Here is a 23,292-nt window from a genome sequence, read left to right as displayed (position 1 = left end):
GTTATTTGTGCGTATACATACAGATGTATATATACACATGTAGGTATTCCACTAACATGTAGCTTTACAGAAAGACCAAAGGAGATGATGTATGGGATGATAGATGATAAAGGGCTTTGCAAACCTGGAAGCACACTATAAATGTCAGGTAGCACCATCCTCCTTTTCCTCATTGGAATCATCACCACCACCATCAATAATCATCATCAACAGAATTTCCACCATCGTCCCCCACCTTCTTCTCCTCCTCCTCAAGTTTCCAATGGCCTGGAGCCTGCACATGAATATTAGTAGACCACAATGTGATTTAATGCCCCAAAGCTGAGCCATTTTTTAAGAGGAAAAAGTAGAATTTATTTGCAAGATAATATGCAATTTAATTCTACAGCTGTTTAAAATGACATGAAATGTAAGACAGAACTATTGGCTACATATAAATAAAACTAAGCATCAGGGGAAAAAAATGTGTATTACAGAGAGGTATCTTTTAGAAATTGGGCTCAATTGGCCAATATCTGGTGGTACCAGATGGTGGTTGGAAATTCCCAAGGAATGTTTGTTGATAGAACGGTCAAAGCAGAGTAAGGTTTACCATGAGAGAACGGATTCTTCGTGACTTTCTATTCCATGCTGGGCAAGCCCGTCAGAATCACTCCGACTCCTCAGAGTCAGGGTATCCAGGAGGGAAGCTGACGTACAAGAAAGACTTCATCTAGCTGTAGGAATCTGGTTTAAAACAATTAATTCTCTCTCACAAACTCAGCACCATTTACAATATAAGTTTTCTGTTGTTATTCTGAACTTGCTGAGCCATTACTAACGTGATAATTTCCTGCTAACATTTTCTTTTAACACTCCGTGTGCCACACACTCACCTTCTTTGGGCTGCGGACAGAGATGCCGACAGCCCAAAGCCACACCACAAGCGCTACCCACTGTGAGGTCATTCTTTGGCAATGCCGTTAGCACCATTATGGACTACCTGCATTTTGTTACTGAAAGCAGTCTACAGTAAAGATGTAAGCCACGTCTTTGTACCTTAGGGGAAAAAAAAAAAAACCAAAAAAATCCCCCCAAAGCCCTAGATGCACCAGCATTTATGGAGTTAAAGCAGGCGTGCCTCAACACTTCTGATCTAATTACAGTTTCCACCTTTCACAAGGCTTTTTTGTGTGTGTGATGAAAACTGAGCTGTAAAATAATTGAGGTGGGGATTTAGAGATTTGGTACAACAAACCTCCTCATAAAAATGGCACAAAGGGACCTTTTTTTTTCTTTTGCTGTTCTCACATATTAAATCTTATTTGATCGATTTTACTGTATTCCAAGTTACAGGCATAAGGTAGACTGCTGTAATTATAGTTTTATTGATTACTCATTAAGTTTTAATCAAGCAATTGCAATAGGGAATGGTTATTATTTTGTCCCTATTCTTCTCACTTTCTAGGCCTGAGTCGGTGACACAAAGTAACTCCAGGCAGAGCTGATAATTAGAACCACCACAAATTATAGCTTCTACAACAGCATCTTTCCAGTACTGTCATTATTTTCTCACAAGTCAAGTTTTTGACAGCATTTCGTCCATGAGTTATTTTTCTGTCATTTACATGGCTTTTGTGTCACTGGTACAGTCAAGAATTACAAATATATTTGCTTTTATTTCATTATATTTTCCCTGTGAAAATTCTTAAGTCACCTCACAAAAAAAATTAAGCCTTTCTGCTTTTCTGATTGGTATCCATATTCTCCTAAAACTACAATACAAAGTTTACAGACCTAAAGCCAGAAACAAAATCTTATTAGGAAAAATTTAGTAACTAATGATCCCTGATCTTATTTACCAACATGTGCACACACAGAAACAACACATGTAGGAGAAAAACATGTAGGAATGACAGTCACTGGGCAGGAAACAATCCATTCCTCTGTGCAGATTTCCAGCCACATGGTGCTGGGGGTTTTTCACTGAATTTTACCTTAAGTACCTGCAGGGTGGTTCAGGAGAAAACCCTGGTGGTTCAAGGATTTCAGAACTGAAATCAACCCAATTTTCTTGAGTTTACAAAATGCTTCAGTTTATTTTAAATAAAATAGGATGCACCAACCAGGCACTGAACGAATGGAACCTAGAAATTACTATCACCACTAACCTGGCCCGTTTTAATTTTTCTTGATACCTAAGAAATACTACATAGCAGGGACAAGGGAATGGCTGTAACCCTAAGACCTAAGCAGAGCAGGGATAGGTTTTTTCTAAGGCTAAATAATCCCAAGCCTAGACCCTTTACTATAATCTATATCTCTGGTGTCCAACCCCCATATACTTAGCATATATGCAGACCCCCTCAAGATTATGTTATGAGGTTCACAGGCAAATCCATCAGTTACATAAGAAAGAGGCAACATTTTTTCTCAGACCAAAACACAAGCCTCATTTGACATGAGAAATTAAAGAGCTGCCACGTGTGAGCCCCTCCCCCACTACTCCCCCCCCACCCCCCCACCTCCCAGGCGCACCACTTTGAATTTCCTGGCAAGTCCTCAGGAACACAGGGTTTATGAATGCAAGAAAGCCTTTCCTTCAATGTGACAAACTAGCTTTCAGGGAGGATGATAACTGGAGTGAATAGCAGGGAAAATGGGGGAAAAAATACTTTGTTTGCTTTTTTCCCCACAACGCACTGAGATGAGCTTTAAACAAACACTCAAAACACACTGCATTTATGATAGTTCACTTAAAAGGAGGCAATGCAACATGAATCCTAGTGAACAGAAAAAAAGTCTGCCTGGACAGAAATTTCAAAAACTGAGACATTAAAACCATAACACGTTAAAAACACAAGACTTACACTATTTTAATATGTACCTCCCCCCAAAAAAAAGTTCAGTAAATTACTAATTACAAGACAAAAATATAAACAGATATAAACCTAAGTTAATGAGGGAAAATATGAAGCAAAAATTGCTTTTAAATTGAAATTGAACAAGTTTGCAAATTATAATTTAGGGACTAAAATGTTTACATGTAGGATAATTGTGACGCTACTTGCCTAACCACTTAGCAGAACTGCATATCCCAACATTTAATTATTTTTGGCAGCTACTCATAGAAAAACACCTCCTCTGTTTGCTACCTTAAAAAATTATTCTATAAAGTTACGTGAGACTTATTCCTATCACTTTTACTACTGAAATCGGTGTGAAGACCATTTATTTTGGAAATTCCATAGCTCTGTGACAAGCCAACTAGGACTCTGGCAAAGTCATCTTAAAACTGATGTCAAAAGGAAGTTTTCTCCCAAATGCCACGGCAAAAGACATATTTAGTGTCTCTCAGGTAAATTCGTTTAGACATTTCTCTCAAGCAACTATAGAGGTGATTTCTTCAATCAAAAATTCTATTTTACGGTAATGAACCTATAAAGTTTTTTATTCCCTAGAAATGTGAAAACCAAATGAAACGCTGAAATGTCTCAAAGACTTTCTGCCAGATCTTAGCCTCCAGCTCTGTCAACTAGACTAATCTCAGCTATATGCCCAACCCAAGGCTGACACCCACCCTACGGCAAGGGCCTCACCCTGGCACCAGCCCCAGGCAGCCTTATCTCACCTGGCCACCCAAGGCAGGCACCCACCTTAAGGCATGGGCTTCACTCTGTCACCAGACCCTACTGCAAAGCCATTAGGGGCTCTGAACTATCTCTGTGATCAAACAATTTCTTCTGCCTGTCACTGAAAGCCCACAATTCAGTTCCCACCTACATTTCCAGCCTGAGTTGTTACTGCTCTCAATCACACAACTGACCAAATGAACTCCTCTCTGGGCACCTCCCTGCAGGTATTCCATCTCTCCCGTGCCTCCCCCACGGCTACGCGCCCTGTGCCTGGGCAACACAGGCACCTGCCTCTCTCTGGGGGAAGTGTTAGCTTCCTTTGAGGCGGAGCTCAATTCAGCTCAACAAGCAGCTGGGTGTCTCCTGGGTGAGAGGCACCGCGGAAGGGCTAACGCTCCTCTGCCCCCCAGTCATTAGTATTCTCTTCCTCCTCCAATGACTCGCTCATTGCCTGCTTTGTATGCCCGTTGTACCCCCAGCAGAATGTGTGATTCCCCAGGGGGGCAGAGTTCCATCTGCGCCTTGGATCCTAGGGACCAGCACAGTGACAGTGAAAACGAAAGGGGTGAGAGGCATCAGGCTGCATCTCTGTCTGACTTTTCCCTTTCTCCTTTCCAGTGGTTTTATGCTGTGGTCATGCTTCCCCGGGGCACCTTTTCATCTAAAACATCACCTGATATCAACTGCTTTACATTACATTTCTCTAAAGAAAGGATCTCTATGTTCTAAAACGTTTATAGCAGCTTTCTCTGTTGTGGCAAAGAACCCTGGAATTGCAGGGATGCCCATCAACTGTGCAATGGCTGAACAAGCTGTGGTATATGGTTGTGACAGAACACTACTGCACTGTAAGAAATGATGAGCTTGAAGCTCTTAGAGAAACATGGAAAAACTTGCATGAAATAATGAAAGCGAAATGAGCAGAACCAAGAGAACATTGTATACAGGAACAGCAATATGTTTTAAGAATGACTTTGAGCAAATAAGTTGTTCTGAATATTATAAATACCCAAATTAACTATAACGGATGTACAAAGAAGGATGCTATCTGCACCTAGAGAAAGAACTGATAAATAGAAGTATGTATAGAATGATTTCACACATATATGTATGTATATATATATATATATATATATATATAGACACACACACACACACACACACACACACACACACACACACACACACACACACATATCTATTTATGTCTAATGGTGGCCATCTCTAGGGCCAGGGCAGAGGGTAAGAGAGGGAAAAAAAAGACATTTATATAACTTTGTTATAAAAATAAAATATTTTTTTAATTTTAAAAAATAAAAATAAAAAAGAGAAGTAAACTCCATGAAAGCCTTTTCCCTGCTTTCATAAGCGACCTTTTTCACCTTAAGAGGAAGAAACCTGTTATAACAAATTCTGTATGTATTTTTAGTGTTCCCTTCAGGCAGGCCATTCTCCTTACCATCCCTTCTATACAACATGGTAATTCTCCACTACTTTTCTGAAGCAATCATGGAACCCAGAAATCATTCAATCCAAACTTCCCACTTTGCAAGTGAAAATGCTGAGGTGGAGGGGGGATAACAGAGTCTCCAAGACCATACAAAGATAACCCAAGAGCCAGGATTCAAACCCAAGTTTCCTTCCAAGCCATCCTTTGCTGTATCTCATCCCTCCTGTCCTTTTCTCCCAGGCCACCCGAAGCACTGCTATCTCCACCAACCAGACCCCTAACAATCTTTCCCACCTCTGAATCTTTAAAACTCTTGTACTGTGAATAACTGGCCATCTTACACCTCAAAGTCTTGCATTCCCCCTAATGTAAAAAAGTAAACATGAGTAATCCTTGTCAGGGAGGAAGACTGTGAGCTCTTCACGGGCAGCTTCCACGTCAGACACGCCGCCTGCCTCCTCCCTGTGCCCTCGCACGATCCTGAGCACGTGGGAGACCCTGAACAAGCAGCCACCGCTGATCACTGGCAGGTGGAAAGCCTTCTCAGCCCTGCACAGGGCACACTGACCATGGGCCAGCAGGACACTTACCACTTCTCCAGCAGAGGCAGCCAACATATGAGTCACTGGGACCAAGTATGATGATGATTCCATTCTCAATAAAAATTTTACATATTCATAGGTGATAAAAAATGCTGCAGCTGAAAGGGAAAACAGTCCAGTCACCAAGCTTGTCTTGATGCCAAGTTCTACACTTATTCACATCCTTAAAAAATATAACAATGCTGTCTACAGAGCACCCTGCCACGAGCAGCAGCTAGGTGACCCAGAACCTGGAGTCAGGAAGATCCGAGTTCAAATCCTATCTCAGACACTTACCAGCTATGTGACCTAGGGGAAGTCACTTAATGTTTGCCTCAGTTTCTTCAACTGTAAAATGAGGATAATAATATCACCTATCTCCCAGGGCTGCTTTGAGGATCAAACGAAATAATATCTGTAAAGTATTTCTCACAGTGCACGGCACACATTTAGGAGTACTATTATTATTATCAGGGAAACGTGAGGTCAAATTCCATCTAAGACACTTTGTGAAAAAGCAGCTAGCACGATGTCTGACACACAGTAGACAATACTATAGAAATGCTTCTTACTTTCCTATCCCCTTTCCCCACTGCACTACAAAATTTAGAGCCATGTGAAAATTCAGTGCCTGAGGATAAAAACTTAACTAATTAAAACAGCTTTTTGTGACTTAAGATGGCACCAAAGGAGATCACAGTTGTTGGAAATAGTAGAGAGTCAGTATTATGTCTTCTAACATCCTCATTTTAGGGATGGGGAACCCAAGGCTAAGAGGATGAAGGGATTTGCCCAAGGACTCTAAGTTACAAAGCTGGGAGCTAAGCCTGAGCCGCTCTGAATACGCAACTGGATCTTGAAGGAATCGAGACAAACTTCAGGCCTCTTTCCATCAATAACTGTTCAAATATGAACTATCACTGTCACTATAAAATTTTTTTTAAAATGATGCACTAATAATGCAGAAATCCAAAAGAGGAAACCTTTTGTTTTAATTAAGAATAAAGTTTATTCTTAAATGTTATAATGCAGATTTTTCAAGTTCATTACAGCTATTTTTATTAGTTAAAAGTTGAGTTTACACTATGGGAACAATAAATTACCTAACTGAACTTGAAACTAAAAACTGGACCAAGTGCCCGTCTCTCACAGGTCTGGCCCAGAAGGGCTTTGTGAGACACCTGTACTGTTAACACAAAATGATTATCACCTCCACACAGAGAAGAGACCAAAAATGAGAAAGAATGACAAATTTCTCATTTCTAAATGACATCTGAGCATGCAAATAGTCAATGATGCTTTTCTAGGGGCAACACACTGCCAGGAAGACTCAGAATTGCTGCTAAGAGGTCAATCCCTGGCAAAGCTCAGAGCTGTACAGATCCAAATCTAAGCAGTTCCTGGCGTGAATGCTCTCCTTCACTGTTCTCCTTGAAGTTGCCCCTTCTGACTCACTCACTGAATTAACCAAACTGTACAGACCGGCAGTCTACATTTTAATGCCTTTTGGTGAAATGGGATGCCGGTGACCCATTCTTCTCCAATAAAACAAAGAAAGATGACAGAAAACACTGACAAGCTCGTGGGTATTTTCCTGTTTTAAATAATTCTCCAACTACCCTTGAGACCTATTTTTGGTGCTACTTGAGCAGTATCTTCTAGGGGATCCCATAACAAAGTCCTTTCTGAACTTCAGAAAATAAACCCAATGATGGAGCTGAGGAAGGATTAACAACTGAATTTCAAGCTATGGGGAACAGAAGCCTGCATGGCCTTGGATAAGTCACTTATCCCTTTGTGTCTCAGTTTCCTTATCTGAAAAATAAAGGGGTTTTTCCTGGATGTCTCCAACTTCTCTTCTGCCTCTAAAATTCTTATGTGCTTCTCCTCCTAAATCCAAGCCTCTGGAAGGCAGGGATTTATCCAATGCACTGCTGAATGAACAATGAAAACCCTTGTGCACAGCTAGCACCCACCCCAGTGTCCTGCACATAACAGGCACCTGGTAAATGTTCCTTGGTGGCAGCAGCAGTGGGGGTGCTTGCGGCTCTCAAGATTTACCCTGAGCAAAGAAGACGCCCAGGTTTGGTTTTCTCCATCTTTATTGGGGAGGAAAGAAGGGAGCTTTATATAAAGCCACATCATTAAAACATCAAACACACACACACACACAAACACACACAGACACACATACACACTCACACACAGACACACACACAGACACACACATATATACACACGTGTGTTACTGAGGGCCCCCAAAAAGGTTTTATGTAGGTTATATCTATTGATATTTACCATATTATAAATTAAAATATTTAGTTACATGTTTATGCTTGTGTGTATATACACGTGTATGTGTATACCTACATACAATACATTTATTTGACCTTATTATATTCCTCACAGTTTATAGGACCACACTAGGCAGAGAACAGGTCTTTTGACCAACATTACATATTAAACCGAATGATGACTAGTGCAGCAAATTGTGCGGGCAATCCCAAAAGAAATCCCTCCTTCAGACTTCTAAGGCATTTCCATCATTTAAGGTAGGCCGACTGCCTATCTTTAAACAGTCAGATACAAGGCCTTTAAATGACTAACAGCTACAACTGGACACTGAAGACAGGAAATTAACTTGAATTTATTAAAGAGAAAGAAGGAGAGCATCAAGCAGCATTTGAGAACCTGGCCCAAGTTCTTGGTACCACTGGAAAGATCACTAAGCAATTAAAAGTTGGGAAAGTGGTATTATTAACAAGTGGCTGGGATGAAATAGGTGATATTGATCAGAGCATAAAGACCCCATGAAAGAACACAATACAGACTTTACACCCAAAGATGAAATCAAGAGACTATAAAAAGGCTATCCAGGAGAAAGCTAGCAGAAAAATGGTTAGGGCACCTCAGGCCAATTTAATTATGATCACTGAATTTAACACTGAAGGTTTTAATGCCTCTTGGGTTCACCAGCTGTACAGCAAGGAGTAAGAAATGGTAGTCAATATTACATAATGATAGTCAGCATTTATAGAGTACCTGTATGCGCCAGGCACTATGCTAAGCACTTTATAGTTATTATCTCATTTAATTCTCACAACCATCATGGGAGTCAGTAAAGACTGTAATGTTCTCTATAGGAATTAAACATATATATTCAATAAAAATAAAAACATCATTCCTATTTCTTGCATTATAAAAATAATGGTTCAAGATCCATGGCACTGACTGATTCAAAAATAATGGGGTGGGGAATAAAAAGCCAACCCATGCAACACATTACCCTGAATAGGTTATCATATGTGGGGCTGGACCCCCCGCCACTCTGAAAACAAAGTCCATTATCTCAGGCTTAAAGCAGCCTGAAGGCCGATGTAACTTTTACCATTAGGAAAGGATCCAACGGCCGCAGAAGGAACACCAGCGTAGATTCCTCGGAAACCACCAGCCTTTTTAAATCCTTGCGGACTCTGGAGTCTAGTTTTCATGGTATCCAAAGGAAATAGTATCAAGTCAACAGAGACACCTGCTACCCCTCCAGCCTTAAAGACAAAAGAAAAAACAAACATAAAAATGTTAAAAAAAAAATAAGCTAGAGGTAGATTTGAGGGCGGATGAGTAGGGGAGACGATGCTGTATCAGTCTAAACTTTGCAGTGCTTGGCACTTTCTTTCAGTGCTTGAAAATACGATTAATTAAGATCAAATCATTTCTAGTACCAATGTCTGGGCATTCTTCCCCGATCACACATGGCTATATACGATCAATTTATCTAAAGATGCTAGGGGCATACATTTTTCATTATGTTCCCCAGCCACTACAGAAGTCTCTCCAAAAGGCAGAACAATCTGAAGAAATATTTCTTCCTCCATCCCATAAACACAGAAAGCAGAGCCTACCCGACACATTCACTACCCTCTAACCCAAAGTGTGGTCTGGATTCCCATGGGGAGACCCAAGGCCTTTTCAGGAGATGTGTAAGGTCAAAACTATTCTCATCATAATGCTAAAATGTTATTTGTCTATTAAAATGCTCCTCTCTTTTGCAAGTACATATCCATGTGAGGCTGGATTTCCTTAATATACTTTAACAAAGACAATATATTGCAAGAGACTGAATACAGAAGCACATACGAAAATCCAGCTGTCTTCTATTAAGCCAGACGTTAAAGAGAATTGCAAAAATATGCAAAATGATGCTGCTCTTTAAATCAAATTAAATATCTGTAAGGCACTTAACACAGTGCCTGGCAAACAGCAGGCACTATCTAAATGCTATTCCCTCCCCTCCTCACTCTTCTTGCTAATTTTTTGTTTTGGCAAACATTGTTATTTTTCATAAAAATAAGTGAACATGCAATAGATTTATTACTATTGTTTTTAAATGAAATAACTTTTTTAAATGTATACAGTTTAATTCCTATATGGTAAACATTGCTCAATATAACCCTCATAAATGAGAGCTCTTTGGAGTTCTCAATAATTTTTAAGAGTATAAAAGTCTCGAGCCCACAAAGTTCAGGAACCACAGTTCTGACTCATGGCGCCTGCCATCTAATCTCTCTTTTCCTTTTTTTTCTCCTTCCTTCTAGTCAACAGTCCCCTCCCTCCTTTTTTACTTTTTAGTCATCCATTAAAGTTTGACACAAATTTCACTCCAGTCTCCGCAGGATTTTCTAGGACTTGTTCTGCATCCCACAGGCAGGATGTGAATCCAGGTTTTCCAGCCAAGTCCAGCACTCTGCACACCCTAACACTCAGGCTAGGCCATCTAATTTACTCTGTGCCACACAGATATATATGGAAGAACGTCAGTCAGGCCTGAGGATGGGGGGTGTGCTTTCTAAACTTTCTACCCTCCTCTGCCAAGCCTCACTGCACTTTACAAAGGCTAAGCACCAAGCCTGGGTTCAATGTTAGAACAGATGAGGCTGAGCAGACAGTGGATGTGAAGCAGCAGCAGACAGTCAGAGCCCCAGCCCCATCTGTCAGTTCCTTTAGGGAAGGGGGTAGGGGTGGAAGGATAGAAGCGGTTGATACTTTTTGGTAGCCAGGACACTGCCAGGCTCTTCTCTCTTTTTCTTGAACAGGATGCCTGCTTCCACCCTTTCTAAAACTGAATTTCAGAGCCTGCCTCTGCTTGCAGACCTTGGCCCCCCACTTCTTCTGGGAAGCAAACTCCCACATCATGGCTTCCCAAACTTGGTGTACTTGGACACTTGCAGCAGCTGGCACTGCCCGGGCTTCATCAGGTTCTTAGTTATCCTGTGAGCCTTAGGGAGAGAGTGGCTATGCCCGTGATGCTACTGGCACCCCAATGGCAGCAAGCAGCCAACAGGACCACCTGAACGATGAGGGGTGTGGCCCTGAGGAATAACGTGAATGAAGCAACACTCTGATATTAAATATGTATGTTTCAATGTGTCTCACCAAAGATATCAATTTCTCTTAGTTCAAACGTATATTTGGGAACATGCATTTCAGAATAGAGTCCATGTTTTGAAAAATACTGATACTTTAATCATTCGGGATTCTAATGCTCTGTTGAAAATGCACATGGCACATCAATTAAACCAAAGAGCCCTGTATAATCACATCTAGGTACCACTCCAACAATCTTGGAACTTTAGACTACAGCCTCACTGGAATACTAGCCTAAATAAGTTCTTAGGTCACTCCAGGAGAGTCCACTGGTGGGCTGCAAACAGCAAAGACCCCTTGTCCTCAGCCAAAACTCCCTAAACCACCCAGTCAGAGAAGAGCTCTGGAGACAACTGCTCATAACCCATAGCACAGAACCACAGGAGCATACCAGGAAGAAACGCTAAAAAGTCTGAGGATGTCAACATATAATTTCCATACTAGGATGGCCTTTTTTTGGTCACCAAAAAATTTCACAGAAAACATCTCAGGAGCAGAAACGGTAACTGTTACCTAATTCTTCTCTTCTGAAACGACCATCACTGATTGTATAGAATGGAAACAAAACCAAATACTGAAAACCAAATTTATTCTTTCTGTTTCTTCATTTTCCCACAAAATAGAGATATCTGCTTTTACTATAGATAAATGGCAAGGATAGGAAAAAAAACAAAACCAAAAGCGATCTGGCATGGCTGGAGCCTTTAAAAAATGCAGCACTTAATTCTAATTTTCTCTTTAATCTTAGAAGAGGGTTCAGAGAGATGTTTGCTATCTATTTCTAAAGTTTTAATCAATAAGTTAATTACTCTTTTAATCTATTTGGCTACTTTGCATGCATTGATTTTTCTAACCTTCCCTTCATCAGAACTCTTATCTTCTCAGTATAAAATTGATCAGATTTAATCTAGCTATCTAGTAAAACATGAATCAAAAGTTACTAATTGCTTCTGTGGATTTCAAACTTCTATGATATAAATTTCATTTAAATTCATGAAGCTAGAAAAATCAGCTAGCTCAGAACCTGCAGGATAGCAAGAATATGGCCCTATTTTCCCTATCATCCCCCTCTCTCTTTCTCCCTCTCCCTGACCCCCCCCCAGCTCTGAATTGTAGATAAGAAGTCTCTTGGGAGCTCTTATACCATCAGTAGTGCTACGGGAGGGGTCTGAGAAAATTCACATTCAGTAATGTACTCACGGAATTTGCTTCTGTAACCAAGAAATCAATACCTCATACTTTCCTTTAAAATGGCTCAAATATCATTGGATGAAATACAAAGAAGTTCCATTTAATACTGCAAGCCAAAATGTTAACTGATGTTTATGTAAACTTAGTTATAAAAATCATGTCAAACATTAATATAAACTGTCAAGTCACGGAAAATCATCTTTCCTCTAAAGAGTTTGCTTTGTTCATGGACAATTAATTAGCACGAGGTTATCAGGCAAATAATTGCTTTCAGTATTTATGGTACCCCACAGACGAGCACCAGATTAATGATGTGCGGATGCAGGGACAGGCAACTAGCCATGGGAACACCTTGATGACATCGGCCTTCTAGAGACACAACTCCAGACGGTCTTAAATTCCTAAATCAGAAAAGTCGAGACACTCTAAGTATCTAATTAGCACTTTTTTTTTTACATTAAAATGCTGACAGAGTAGGAAAAGCCGGCACAACAATAATCAGAGAAAGTGGGAAAAGGGAACGCTAATTGTTTACCTTTTAATGAGCGGAAAATAACAGAGCCGTCTAAGTCAAACAGGCAAATTAACACATTTCCAGGTTCTCTCTGCAATCTTCTGATTCAGCTCCCTTTCCATTCTGACCCGTGGTCTTGTCTCTCTGACCCAGCATCACACTCTGGCCAATCCAGGCCAGAGTTTCATGCTAATTGAATTCAAGTGCATTCAGAAAGAGTGGTCACTTTGCTTGGCAAGGAAATGCTCTGGGAATGAGAGGGTCTGCTAGGTATGGACAGGCTGGGGAAGGTGTCTGTGGGCGATGCAGACTGTTAGGACCGGGCTCCTTTTCCCAGTAGGATAGGGCTAGGTAGACAAACCGCCAGAACGGCGGGTGATCCCAGAGGGCTACTGCAAGCACCAAAGGAATTCTGCCAAGCTTTTATCCTGAGCTAACATGCTCATGATGGGTACATTTGAAGGTACCTGGTGTGCTGACCCAAGGTCAGTGCATTTATTGATTGCCTTTAGGTAACAGTGGAAAACCACAGACTTTTAATGAGAGGATTCTACAGCTCTTCCTAGTGATCACCCTTTGTGACCTCCATTTAAATTGTCTGACACCCCCTTCTTCTGGATACTGTCTCCTCCCTGCATTTTCAGAAAGCTGCCCCCTCTCCTAACTCTTGTCCTCCCTGGCTGAACCCCAGCTCAGTCTCCTTTGCTAGACCATAGTTCACGTCCTAACCCTAAGTGCTGCCTTGGGTTCTCTTCTTTTCTTTTTCTATACCCCCTTTCTTGGTGAGCTCATCCATGGCTTCCATGATCATTTCCATGCAGATAACTCCCAGATCAAAAGATCCAGTCCTCTGCTTTCCCAAGCTTTAATCCCAAGTTACCAAATGTTTTTTTGTTTTGTTTTGTTTTGTTTAGGCAATTGGGGTCAAGTGACTTGTCCAGGGTCACACAGCTAGTAAGTGTCAAGTGGGTGGTCTGCGGCTGGATTTGAACTCAGGTCCTCCTGACTTCAGGGCCGGTGCTCTATCCACTGCACCACCCGGCTGCCCCCCAAGTCACCAAATGAACGTCCCATAGGCAACACAAATTGAACATCCTTCCCCTCTCCTCCAAACTTCCTCGTTTCTGTTTAGGGTCCCACCATCTTTATAGCGCCCTGGGTCTGCAACCTCAGAATTATCCTCAACTCTTCCCCCCACACCCCATCCCTATCCAATCAATAGCCAAGTCTTCTTGATTCAATCTTCAAAACATCCTTCCCTTTCTCTCTGTTTTGCTGGTTACCATACTCTTCAAGCCTGACCAACACAACAGCCTCCTCCTCAGTCTCTTCCCTCTCCAATCCCTCCTCCACACAGGTACGAAAACAACACTCCTAAAACACAAGTCTGATCTGTCACTGCCCTGCTCCAGAACCCTAAGTGGCTCCCTATTGCCTTCAGTATGAGACACAAACTCCTCAGGCTGCCATTTAAGGCCTCTGCACAATCTGGCTCCAGCCTGCCTCTCCCTACTTTCTACTAACATGAAGTTCAAACTCTTCTCTAGCCTTCAAGGCCCCCTCCAATTGCCACCCTTCCAGCCTGAGCTCAGGTATACACTGACACCCAACGGGTCCCTCCTCTCCCTCCTCAATAGAACTAATGTTTTCTTGCCACTGTAAGTTCGTTCAATTCTTCCCTGGGCCTGGAATGCTCAGCCTTCCTCCCCTCTTTGTCTGTTTAAATGCCAATACAACGGCTCCCTCCTGATGAAGTCCTACCCAAGCCTCCCAGGGGGGTGGCCTTCCTCCTCAGCCATCACAGAGCACAATGTTTTGCGACTAATGCAAAGAATCTGGAGGCCAGAAGAAGAGACGGACCAGCAGAGGAAAAGGGGCTGACTGGAACACAACGGTCATTCCATACACGGTCCAAACGCAGGAAGTGTGTCGCGCGCTATTGCTTAGTTGTGTTTCTCTGTCCCTGGGGAGGGCACAACGGGGAGAGGTGGGATGCCCTTTTTCTAGGAACGGTCGTGGTGTGGGGATAAAAGGCTTCAATAAAACGCGCTTTTAAATGTGTTAACTCTAACACATTTATCACATGATGCTGTATATTTTAAAGCTGTCTTATTGCCATCTGCAGTTCTGATCCCAATTACACACACTGATGGTCAATGAGACAGAGAAAGGAAATTGGATTGGATTTGGGAAAGTGAGGAGTATTTTTTAAGCACTCAAGCTGCTCTCTGACATAAAAGATATTTTTTAAACCTCAGTATTATTTTAGTAATGTTACATACTTCAAACTGTGATGCAAAGAGTAATGGAGGATGTACCTGTCATACGATGGCCATCAATAGGCTGTACCATTTTCTGAATAAATAGACCAAAAAGTCGTATAAAAGATATGAACCAAGAAATGTATAATCAGATTAGAAAGGAGACTGGTCAATGAATCAAAAAGTGCTTATTAATGGTCAAGCAGAAAGAGCAAGGGGTAACAGATGGCTAGCTGGAACAGCTGCACTGGTATCCACAGAATGTTTTAGTCTATGCTCAGAGTTCTAAACTGTAATGCGCTGCCTCAGAAGGTGGATCAGTCCCTCTCCTCGGGGACTTCAAGAAGAGCCTAGCTTACCACTTGTCAAATATATTCCAGAAGGGACTATCATCTGGCATGGGTTGGACCAAAGGGTCACTTAGATGACTTCCAACTCTAAAACTCAATGATTCTGTCCCTAGAGGAAGGATTTCAGCACAATGAACAAACCTCCAAAGAGGGACTGGGAATTCATGGGTGGACATGCACAAGGGCTGCAAAGGACAGAAAGCGTGCCTACATTGTGAGCTGCATCTTCAGAGGGATGAGGCAACAGACAGGAAACACAGTTATCAACCTTAATAAACCAGTTATCAGTACTACGAGAGGTGAAGAGGCAGAAATAAGAAAGAGGCCATTTAAAAATCATTTGTCTTTGGCTTCAGATTCAGACACACTCTTATTATGGATCTTTCTTTCTACCTTCATCTAATTATCTCCAGTCATATCTTATTGGATGAAAATAGTGAGAATTTTAAATATTAATTGGATATGTATAATTTTTTATTTTTAAAAGAAAAACAACTAAGAGTTGGCATTCCTCTAGAGTGTGTTAGTAAACAGGATGCCCCAAAAGTCTCACGGCAGCTGCTGAATGCCAAACAGGAGAACATAAATTACTATGTTAAGAAACTGAAATTTATTAGAGGACTAAGTCAAATTTATAAGAATACAAGTTATCCCCCAATTGGTAAATGGTCAAAATGACCAGGCAGTTTTCAGATGAAGAACTTAAAGATATCTATAGTCACATGAAAAAATGCTCTAAATCACTATTGATTAGAGAAATGCAAATCAAAAAGGCTCTGAGGTACCACATCACACCCATCAGATTGGCCAACATGACAAAATACGAAAATGATAAATGCTGGAGAAGATGTGGGAAAATTAGAACACTATCCTTAGATTTCATTCTCCTCCACCTTGTGGCCCCTTCCCCTGCTCTTCCTCAGCTACTGGTGTTTTTTGTTTGTTTCAATATTGCATTGTATATAATTTTTTTGGAACAAAATGTTTGTTTTAAAAATAAGGAGTCATACTGAAATGTGGGAGAAAAAAAAAGAAAATTGGAACACTAACGCACTGTTGGTGGAGTTGTGAACTGATTCAACCATTCTGGAGAGCAATTTGGAACTATGCCCAAAGGGTTATAAAAATATGCATACCCTTTGACCCAGTAATACCACTTCTAGGGCTGTATCCCAAAGAGATCATACAAATGAGAAAAGGACCCATCTGTACAAAAATATTCATAACAGCTCTTTTTGTGGTGGTAAAGAATTTGAAATCGAGAGGATGCCCATCAATTGGGGAATGACTGAACAAGTTGTGGTATATGAATGTAATGGAATACTATTGTGCTATAAGAAATGATGAGTAGGCTGACTTCAGAAAAACCTGGAAAGACTTGTATGGTCTGATGCTGAGTAGAACCACGAGAACATTGTACACAAGAACAGCTACATCGTGTGATGACTAACTTTAATAGACTTAGCCTTTCTCAGCAATGCAAGGATCTAAGACATCTCCAAAAGTCTCATGATGGAACATGGTATCCACATCCAGAGAAAGAACTGTGGAGTCTGAATGTAAATTGAAGCACACTGTTTGCTACTTTCCTTTCTTCTGTTGTGTTTTGTTTCTGGTGGTTCCTCCTATTAGTTCTAATTCTTACTTACATCACTAATGTGAAAATATGTTTAATAGGAATTTATAAGTAGAGCCTATATCAGATTTCATTCCACCTTGGGGAGAGGGAAGTAAAGGGGAGAAAATTTAAAACTCAAAAGCTTACGGAAGTGAATGTTGAAAACTAAAAATAAATTTAAAAAAATTAAGTCAGAAAAAAAAGATTTAGAAAGGATTCATGTATGCTAGATAGTAAAAACAGAAGTCAAATGTCTAAGATGAACAAGAAAAAGCATTCACTCAACAGCTAGGTCTTAGATTGTTAAAGCTGGAAGGAATCTTGGATAGCAATCATGCAGTCAAACGCACTCACTTACAGATAAGAAAACAAGGAGGTAAAGTTACTTGCCCAAGGTCACATAGCTAGTTAGTGGCAGAGTTAGGTCTTGAGCTTAGGTGACTTGATTCCTAGTCTAGTGTTCTTTCTGACATATCATTAATTAGCTTAACATGATCAAATGAAGAGGACACTGATACATAATGGGGCTGTATTCCTAATCTGAGCAGGTTACAAATTCCACATAGTCCAGGATCATGTCTTATTTATCCTTTGTATATGTTCCAACACCTGGTCAGGTGTTTTGAATTGAATAGGTACTTAATGAATGGTTTTGAATAAGTGGAAAAAAAATGAAATTTAGATGTCAGGGAAAAGAATAAATTATCACACTGTTTTTTCACCACATGTGATAGCTGGAAATTTTAAGACATAATACATTGATCAGTGAGTCAAACCGAAATAATCTAATCCAACAAAAATTTATTAAGTACCTATTATGTGCTAGGCCCTATTAGTAGGTGCTCTAGATACAAACAGGCCCTCCTCTGAAAGTGCTTATATTCCACAGGGCAGGGGAGCACTGGATCTGGAGTCAGGAAGACTCAAGTTTAGATCCCACCCCAGACACTTACTAGCCTGTCTAGACATGTCAATTAATTTCTGTTTACCTCAGTTTCCTTAACTGGGGATAACTATAGTAAGTACCTCCTTGGGTTATTGCAAAGATTGAATGCCAAGTACCTGGTAGATAGTAGGTGCTTAATAAGTATTTATTCCTTTCCCTTTCCCTTCATAAAAGTAAAAATAAGAATATAAAAAATAAAGTTATGGGGGCAGTAGAGGTGGATGAGAAATAAATACCAGGCAGATCAGGACAGGCCTTGCATAGAGAGTGGCACAGATACCTCAGGTCCCAATAAAAAAGGAATGAAGGCAGAAAAGCTGGCTCAGTCTCCCCTGCATCGGCTCCACCTCTGACTTCACTCTGCCCCAGTCTCCAGCCTTCATGATCAGGGTCTTCGGCTCTTCCCTTGAACCCACCCATCTTACACTCTAAGCCAACAAGGCTTGTTGGACTCTGCTGTCCATTCCTTTGTCCTCTTCCCCAGGGCTACCACCTCAGGCCAGCTCTCTTTACCACCCAGCTCTGCTACTATGGCATTCTCACTCATCTTCCTGACACTCTGTCGCTCCTCCACAATCTTTCTTATGCACAGAAAAGTCACATCATTCCTCGGACTCAAACTTTTCCATGCCTCTCTACTGTCTACTGAGCAAAGTCCAAATTACTTTGCTTGGCATTCAGGGCCCTTGACTGTGCCACCATCCCACCAATGCAGCCTCATCTCATATTACTCCCCTCCAACCAAACTGCTCCACTCTGTTTCCCTAACACAGCCAATACTCTCTGGATCCTGGGCCTCCCTTCCCTGTGCCTGGAATGTCCAGGATCCCTCCCCTCTCTGCTGCCCTGCTGCCCCTCTCCACTCCTTACCACCCACTGCCACTTCCTAGAGGAAATCCTGAACCTTCCTCCTCAGCCCTCCCTCACATTGTGCTCTCTGGGTAAATCTTTAACCAAATAAAATGCATTTATTGACCAATTATGTGCCAGGCCCTGTGAAGACAAAGGCCAAAATGAAACTGTCCCTATTATTAAGGAGCTTGGACTCCATCAGAGGACAAATATGTGCACACATGTAAGTACATGCAGAAGAGAAAGTAGTTTTAGGGGAGAAGTTCAAGCACCTGGAAGGAATCAAGGAAGACCTCATGCAAGAGATGGCATTTAAGATGAGCTTCAAAAGAAACAAAGGTTTCTCAGAGGCTTTATGTAGAAGGCAGGCTTGAGTTTCATCTTCTAGGAAGTGAGGGTTTCTGTGATGTAGAGGAAGGAAGGAAGGGAGGGAGGGAGGAAGAGAAGAAGGAAAGGAAGGAGGGGGGAAGGAAGGAGGGAAGAAGAAAGAAAAGGAAGAAGGGACAGAGGAAGAAGAGAGGAAAAGGAGGGAGGGAGGAAGGAAAGAAGCATTTGTCAAGTACCTACTATGCATCAGGCACTGTTCTAAGCACTTTACAAATATTATTTTATTTGAGATAGATGCTATTATCCCCATTTTTCAAATGAGGAAACTGAGGCAAGCAGAGGCTAAGTGACTTGCCCAGGGCTGCACAGCTCGTAAGTGCTTGTGTTCAGAGGTGAATGCAGGTGTTTCTTATTCCAGGCCCACCTCAGCCCCTGTCTCAAGCTGAGGAAAGAGTTCATGCCTAGTATGGAAGAAAGCCTGTGCACAGGTAAGGAGGTGGTAGATGGAATGTCATGTATTGAGGACCATCTGGATGGACAATTTGGCTGGACCACAAAATGCATGACAAGAAACCATACATAACAAGCCTTGAAAGGCAGATTGGAGCCAGGGTGTGAAGGGCTTTAAATAGGAAACAAAGGCATTCCTATTTGATCCAAGAGGTAGTAAAGAATGACAGGAGCATACTGAGCAGGGCAACACCACTTCCTGCCTCCCCTCTGGAATGCATTTCTCATGGTGTTGTACATTACAGCCTAGTACTACACAGTCCATAGGACCTGAGTCTCATTCCCCTAACAAACTGTAATCTCCACGACAGCAAAGACTGCATCTTCTCTACCTGGCAAGTATTCTGGACACAGACAATTAACAGTAAGTGTCTATATATGAATGAAGAGGTAGCCTATGGTACACAGTGACCTTTTCACCTTTTCTCATCCCTGGCCTGATTACACTGTGAGAACAGCGCCCCGTACACAACAGAGTGTGTCCAAAATGCAAGCTGTTTTTATCACCATCACCATCACTTAACTGCTGGAAACTCACAGGCACAATTGGTCAGAACATAGGAACAGAGGCATCACATCTCCATGACTATTCCAGATCAGAATACCATGATGGCATCCTGCCCTTTCTTTGGATCTGGAGTAAAAGCAGCCAGCCAGCCACAGAAAATGAAAACTTGAGGCAAAGGGAACACAGGAAAACATCTCTAAAGGGCAAGCCCCCGATACTTGATGCTTTCTCTATTTCTCCTGCTGCCTGAGAGCCCATTGTGGCATCACCCTGTCCTCACCCAGTCCTTCCTAAGCAGAAATACTCTCTTACACTTTGCTAGAAAGGTGCTTTCCCACGTTTGGCTCTGCCCTCCAGAAGAATTTGGTTCTTACAAGAGGTGATGAGAACAGAGGCCCCTTCCCACCAGTGAGCAGCCAGTGAAGAAGCCAGCATGGAACAAAGCGATGGGAGCAGGACTCAGCCAGCTGCTTTAGGTGAGGGCTGAGAAGCAGCACCTTGTTGGACAGACGTTGTTTGATATAGCTGCAAGACAGAGGCAAGAGTAGAATCTTTGGAACCAGCTCTGTCCTGATAGAAAGGATTTGGAGCCTCAAAGCCACTACACCCGAGACACGGTAGGGGACTCATAAGGACCATGGAACAGGGAGCCACAGCCAGGAAGCGGACTGGTGCCCAAGAAGCAGACAAACTGCTTCATGACCCTGGGCCTGATGTTCTCGGCCATAAGAGGATCAAGTCCAGCTGAAATCCGTTCTCTCCTTATGTCTGTCTTTCCAGATCCTCTTCCTTCAAGACTCAGCCCAGGTGCAGAATCCTTTTGGAGGGTCTCCGAGCCTCCCCTCCCTCCTAGTGCACTTTGTTGGCAGATTCTTTTTTCTCACTTTCTACCTTATAATCACCATGGAAAAAAAGCTTTCTGTCTATGGTTAAAGGGCCTGGATCCTAATCCCATTCGAGCTCCTTATTCCTCGAATGACCTTGAACAAGTCGCTTCCTCCTTGCACCTCAATTTCCTCATTTGTACAATAAAGGCATTTACTGTAGATGACCTTTATTCTAGGTAGTGCAGTGGACAGACTTCAGGGCCAGGGGTCAGGAAGGCTCGAGTTGAAATCTGGCCTCAGACGCTTACTAACTGTGTGAGCCTGAGCAGGTCACTTCCCCCTTTTTGCCTCAGTTTCCTCACCTGTAAAATGAGCTAAAGGACGGAATGGCAAACCTTTCCACTATCTCTGCCAAGAAAACCCCAAACGGGGTCAGGGGGAGTCGGACATGACTGAAGAAAATGACTCAACAACACTGTGTTTAAATCACGTAAATGATGGGTCTGGGCTGGATGGATTGAAGATCTCTTGTGCCTCTAAATTCCATGAACGTGATCGTGGGCAAGTCAGTTTGCCCTCTCCGTGCCTCAGTTTCCCCACCTGTAAAATGGGAAGTCTGGCTGGTGAGGTCACTTGAAGCTCTAGGAGCTCTGGGGTGTCGGGGGAGGGGACGGGGGGGAGGGCTGGGAGGGTCTGTCCAAGGTGAAGGTCGGAGGAGCAGGAGGAGGAGGAGGGGGCGGGAAGGAGGAAAGGCTGCGGGCCTGTACTCACCAGAAGGGACACGCCGAAGCCCGGCTGGTCCGCGGGGGAGGCGCCTGGGGCCATGGCCTCAGTCCGACGCCGCCTCAGCGGACCGGAGCGAGTGAGAGCCCAAGTTCACCGCGGCACCATGCCTCGCACCGGCTACCTGGGTGCCGCCATCTTGGCGACCTCTCTTGCCGGTAAGGAGTACTTCCGGGCCGTCTGACGTCACTACCACAACAACTCCACGTGCGAGCGGAGGCGGCCCAAGAGGGGGCCCGAAAGGGTCGACGGGCGGAGTGAGCATGATAGTTATCGCGAGATTTGGATAGGCCTCTCCCCCGTCGTCCCGCTCCCCGTCATCCCTCGCGGACAGCGAGTGGCGGAGTCGTGACGCCATGTTGAGAAGGAAATGGGCTTCCCTTTTGCTGCTGAGACAGCGGCACCCCGAGAATGACTCGAGCTTTGAGCCTCACCCCAGCCCCCAAAGCGCAGCCCGACTCCTAGGCATGCTCGGTTCGGGGCGGGGATGAGGGCGGGGTGCCGAAGGGGGTGTGTCCAGAGGCGTGGCCAGACGGGATGGGCGTTGTCATGCAAAGCGCCTGAGGCTTTTCTTCATTCCTACCGTTGTACAGTCTCCTTTCAGTTGTGTCCCACATTCCGAGACTTCATTTGGGGTTTTCTTGGCAGAGGCACTGCAGTGGTTTGCCATTTCCGTTCTCCAGCTCATTTTACACAGGAGGAAACTGAGGCAAACAGAGTTAAGTGACTTGCCCAGGCTCACACAGCTAGTCAGTGTCTGAGGCTGAATTTGAACTCAGTTCTTCCTGACTCAAGCTCGGACCTCCATCCACTTCTTCGCCTATCTGCCCCAACTGTTTGCCTCAGTTTCCTCATCTGTAAAATAGGGATAATGATACCCCCTTGTTGTGAGGATCAAATGAGATAGTGATGGGCTTGCTGCAAAGATCCTTATTATTATCTTAGTGGGTTCAAACCCCTGCCGATGCGCAGGCACTCACTACCTGCTCAACCTTGGGCAGCTTCCCTGGGGTCCAGCTTCCTCATCTGCACCAACGACAAGTTTGCACTACCTTGCTTCCCAGGTGCATGCCTCTCATCCTTCCCGGTGGCATCCCTTAGTCCTGTTCTTCAGTAGATCCTCTTCGGTTCCGTGTCGCAGCCTGCACCCACGGGTTCCAAGTCTCTGCGTTGCCCTCTGTGGTACTCAGGGTTCCAAGCCTCTGCGTTGCCCTCTGAGACTCAGGGTTCCAAGCCTCTGCGTTGCCCTCTGTCTGAGACTCAGGGTTCCAAGCCTCTGCGTTGCCCTCTGTGGTACTCAGGGTTCCAAGCCTCTGCGTTGCCCTCTGTGGTACTCAGGGTTCCAAGCCTCTGCATTGCCCTCTGTCTGATACTCAGGGTTCCAAGCCTCTGCGTTGCCCTCTGTGGTACTCAGGGTTCCAAGCCTCTGCGTTGCCCTCTGTCTGAGACTCATCCAACCACAGGAACAACTAATTAGGAGCTGGGGCACTGCACCCACCCCTTTGTACCCAGGGACTCCTCCCTCTGCTCTGGACC

At 43.2% G+C, this 23,292-nt stretch overlaps 1 protein-coding gene across 3 annotated transcripts in view; it reads right to left on the bottom strand.

Moving 5' to 3' along the window:
- SLC25A26 (solute carrier family 25 member 26) overlaps positions 1-22,180 on the bottom strand; it is a 156,511-nt gene extending 134,331 nt beyond the window's left edge. Inside the window, exons 1-3 of one of the 3 annotated variants that reach the window (XM_020978987.2) lie at positions 21,745-22,180; positions 9,034-9,190; positions 5,655-5,764 (exon numbers count right to left, since the gene is read on the bottom strand). In XM_020978987.2, the coding sequence (XP_020834646.1) occupies positions 5,655-5,764; positions 9,034-9,190; positions 21,745-21,798 (321 nt within the window). In that variant the 5' untranslated portion in view covers positions 21,799-22,180. The remainder of the gene's footprint in view (positions 1-5,654; positions 5,765-9,033; positions 9,191-21,744) is intronic. The other 2 variants (XM_020978986.2, XM_020978985.2) reach the window with 2 other exon arrangements.
- Between the last annotated feature and the right edge of the window lie 1,112 nt (positions 22,181-23,292).

Source organism: Phascolarctos cinereus, unplaced genomic scaffold (assembly GCF_003287225.1).
Source record: "Phascolarctos cinereus isolate Bilbo 61053 unplaced genomic scaffold, phaCin_HiC Scaffold_4;HRSCAF=312, whole genome shotgun sequence".
In the NCBI taxonomy this organism is placed as follows: Eukaryota; Metazoa; Chordata; class Mammalia; order Diprotodontia; family Phascolarctidae; genus Phascolarctos; species Phascolarctos cinereus.
The sequence above is the reverse complement of the archived record's forward strand: the minus strand, read 5'-3'. Positions and strand labels throughout refer to the sequence as shown.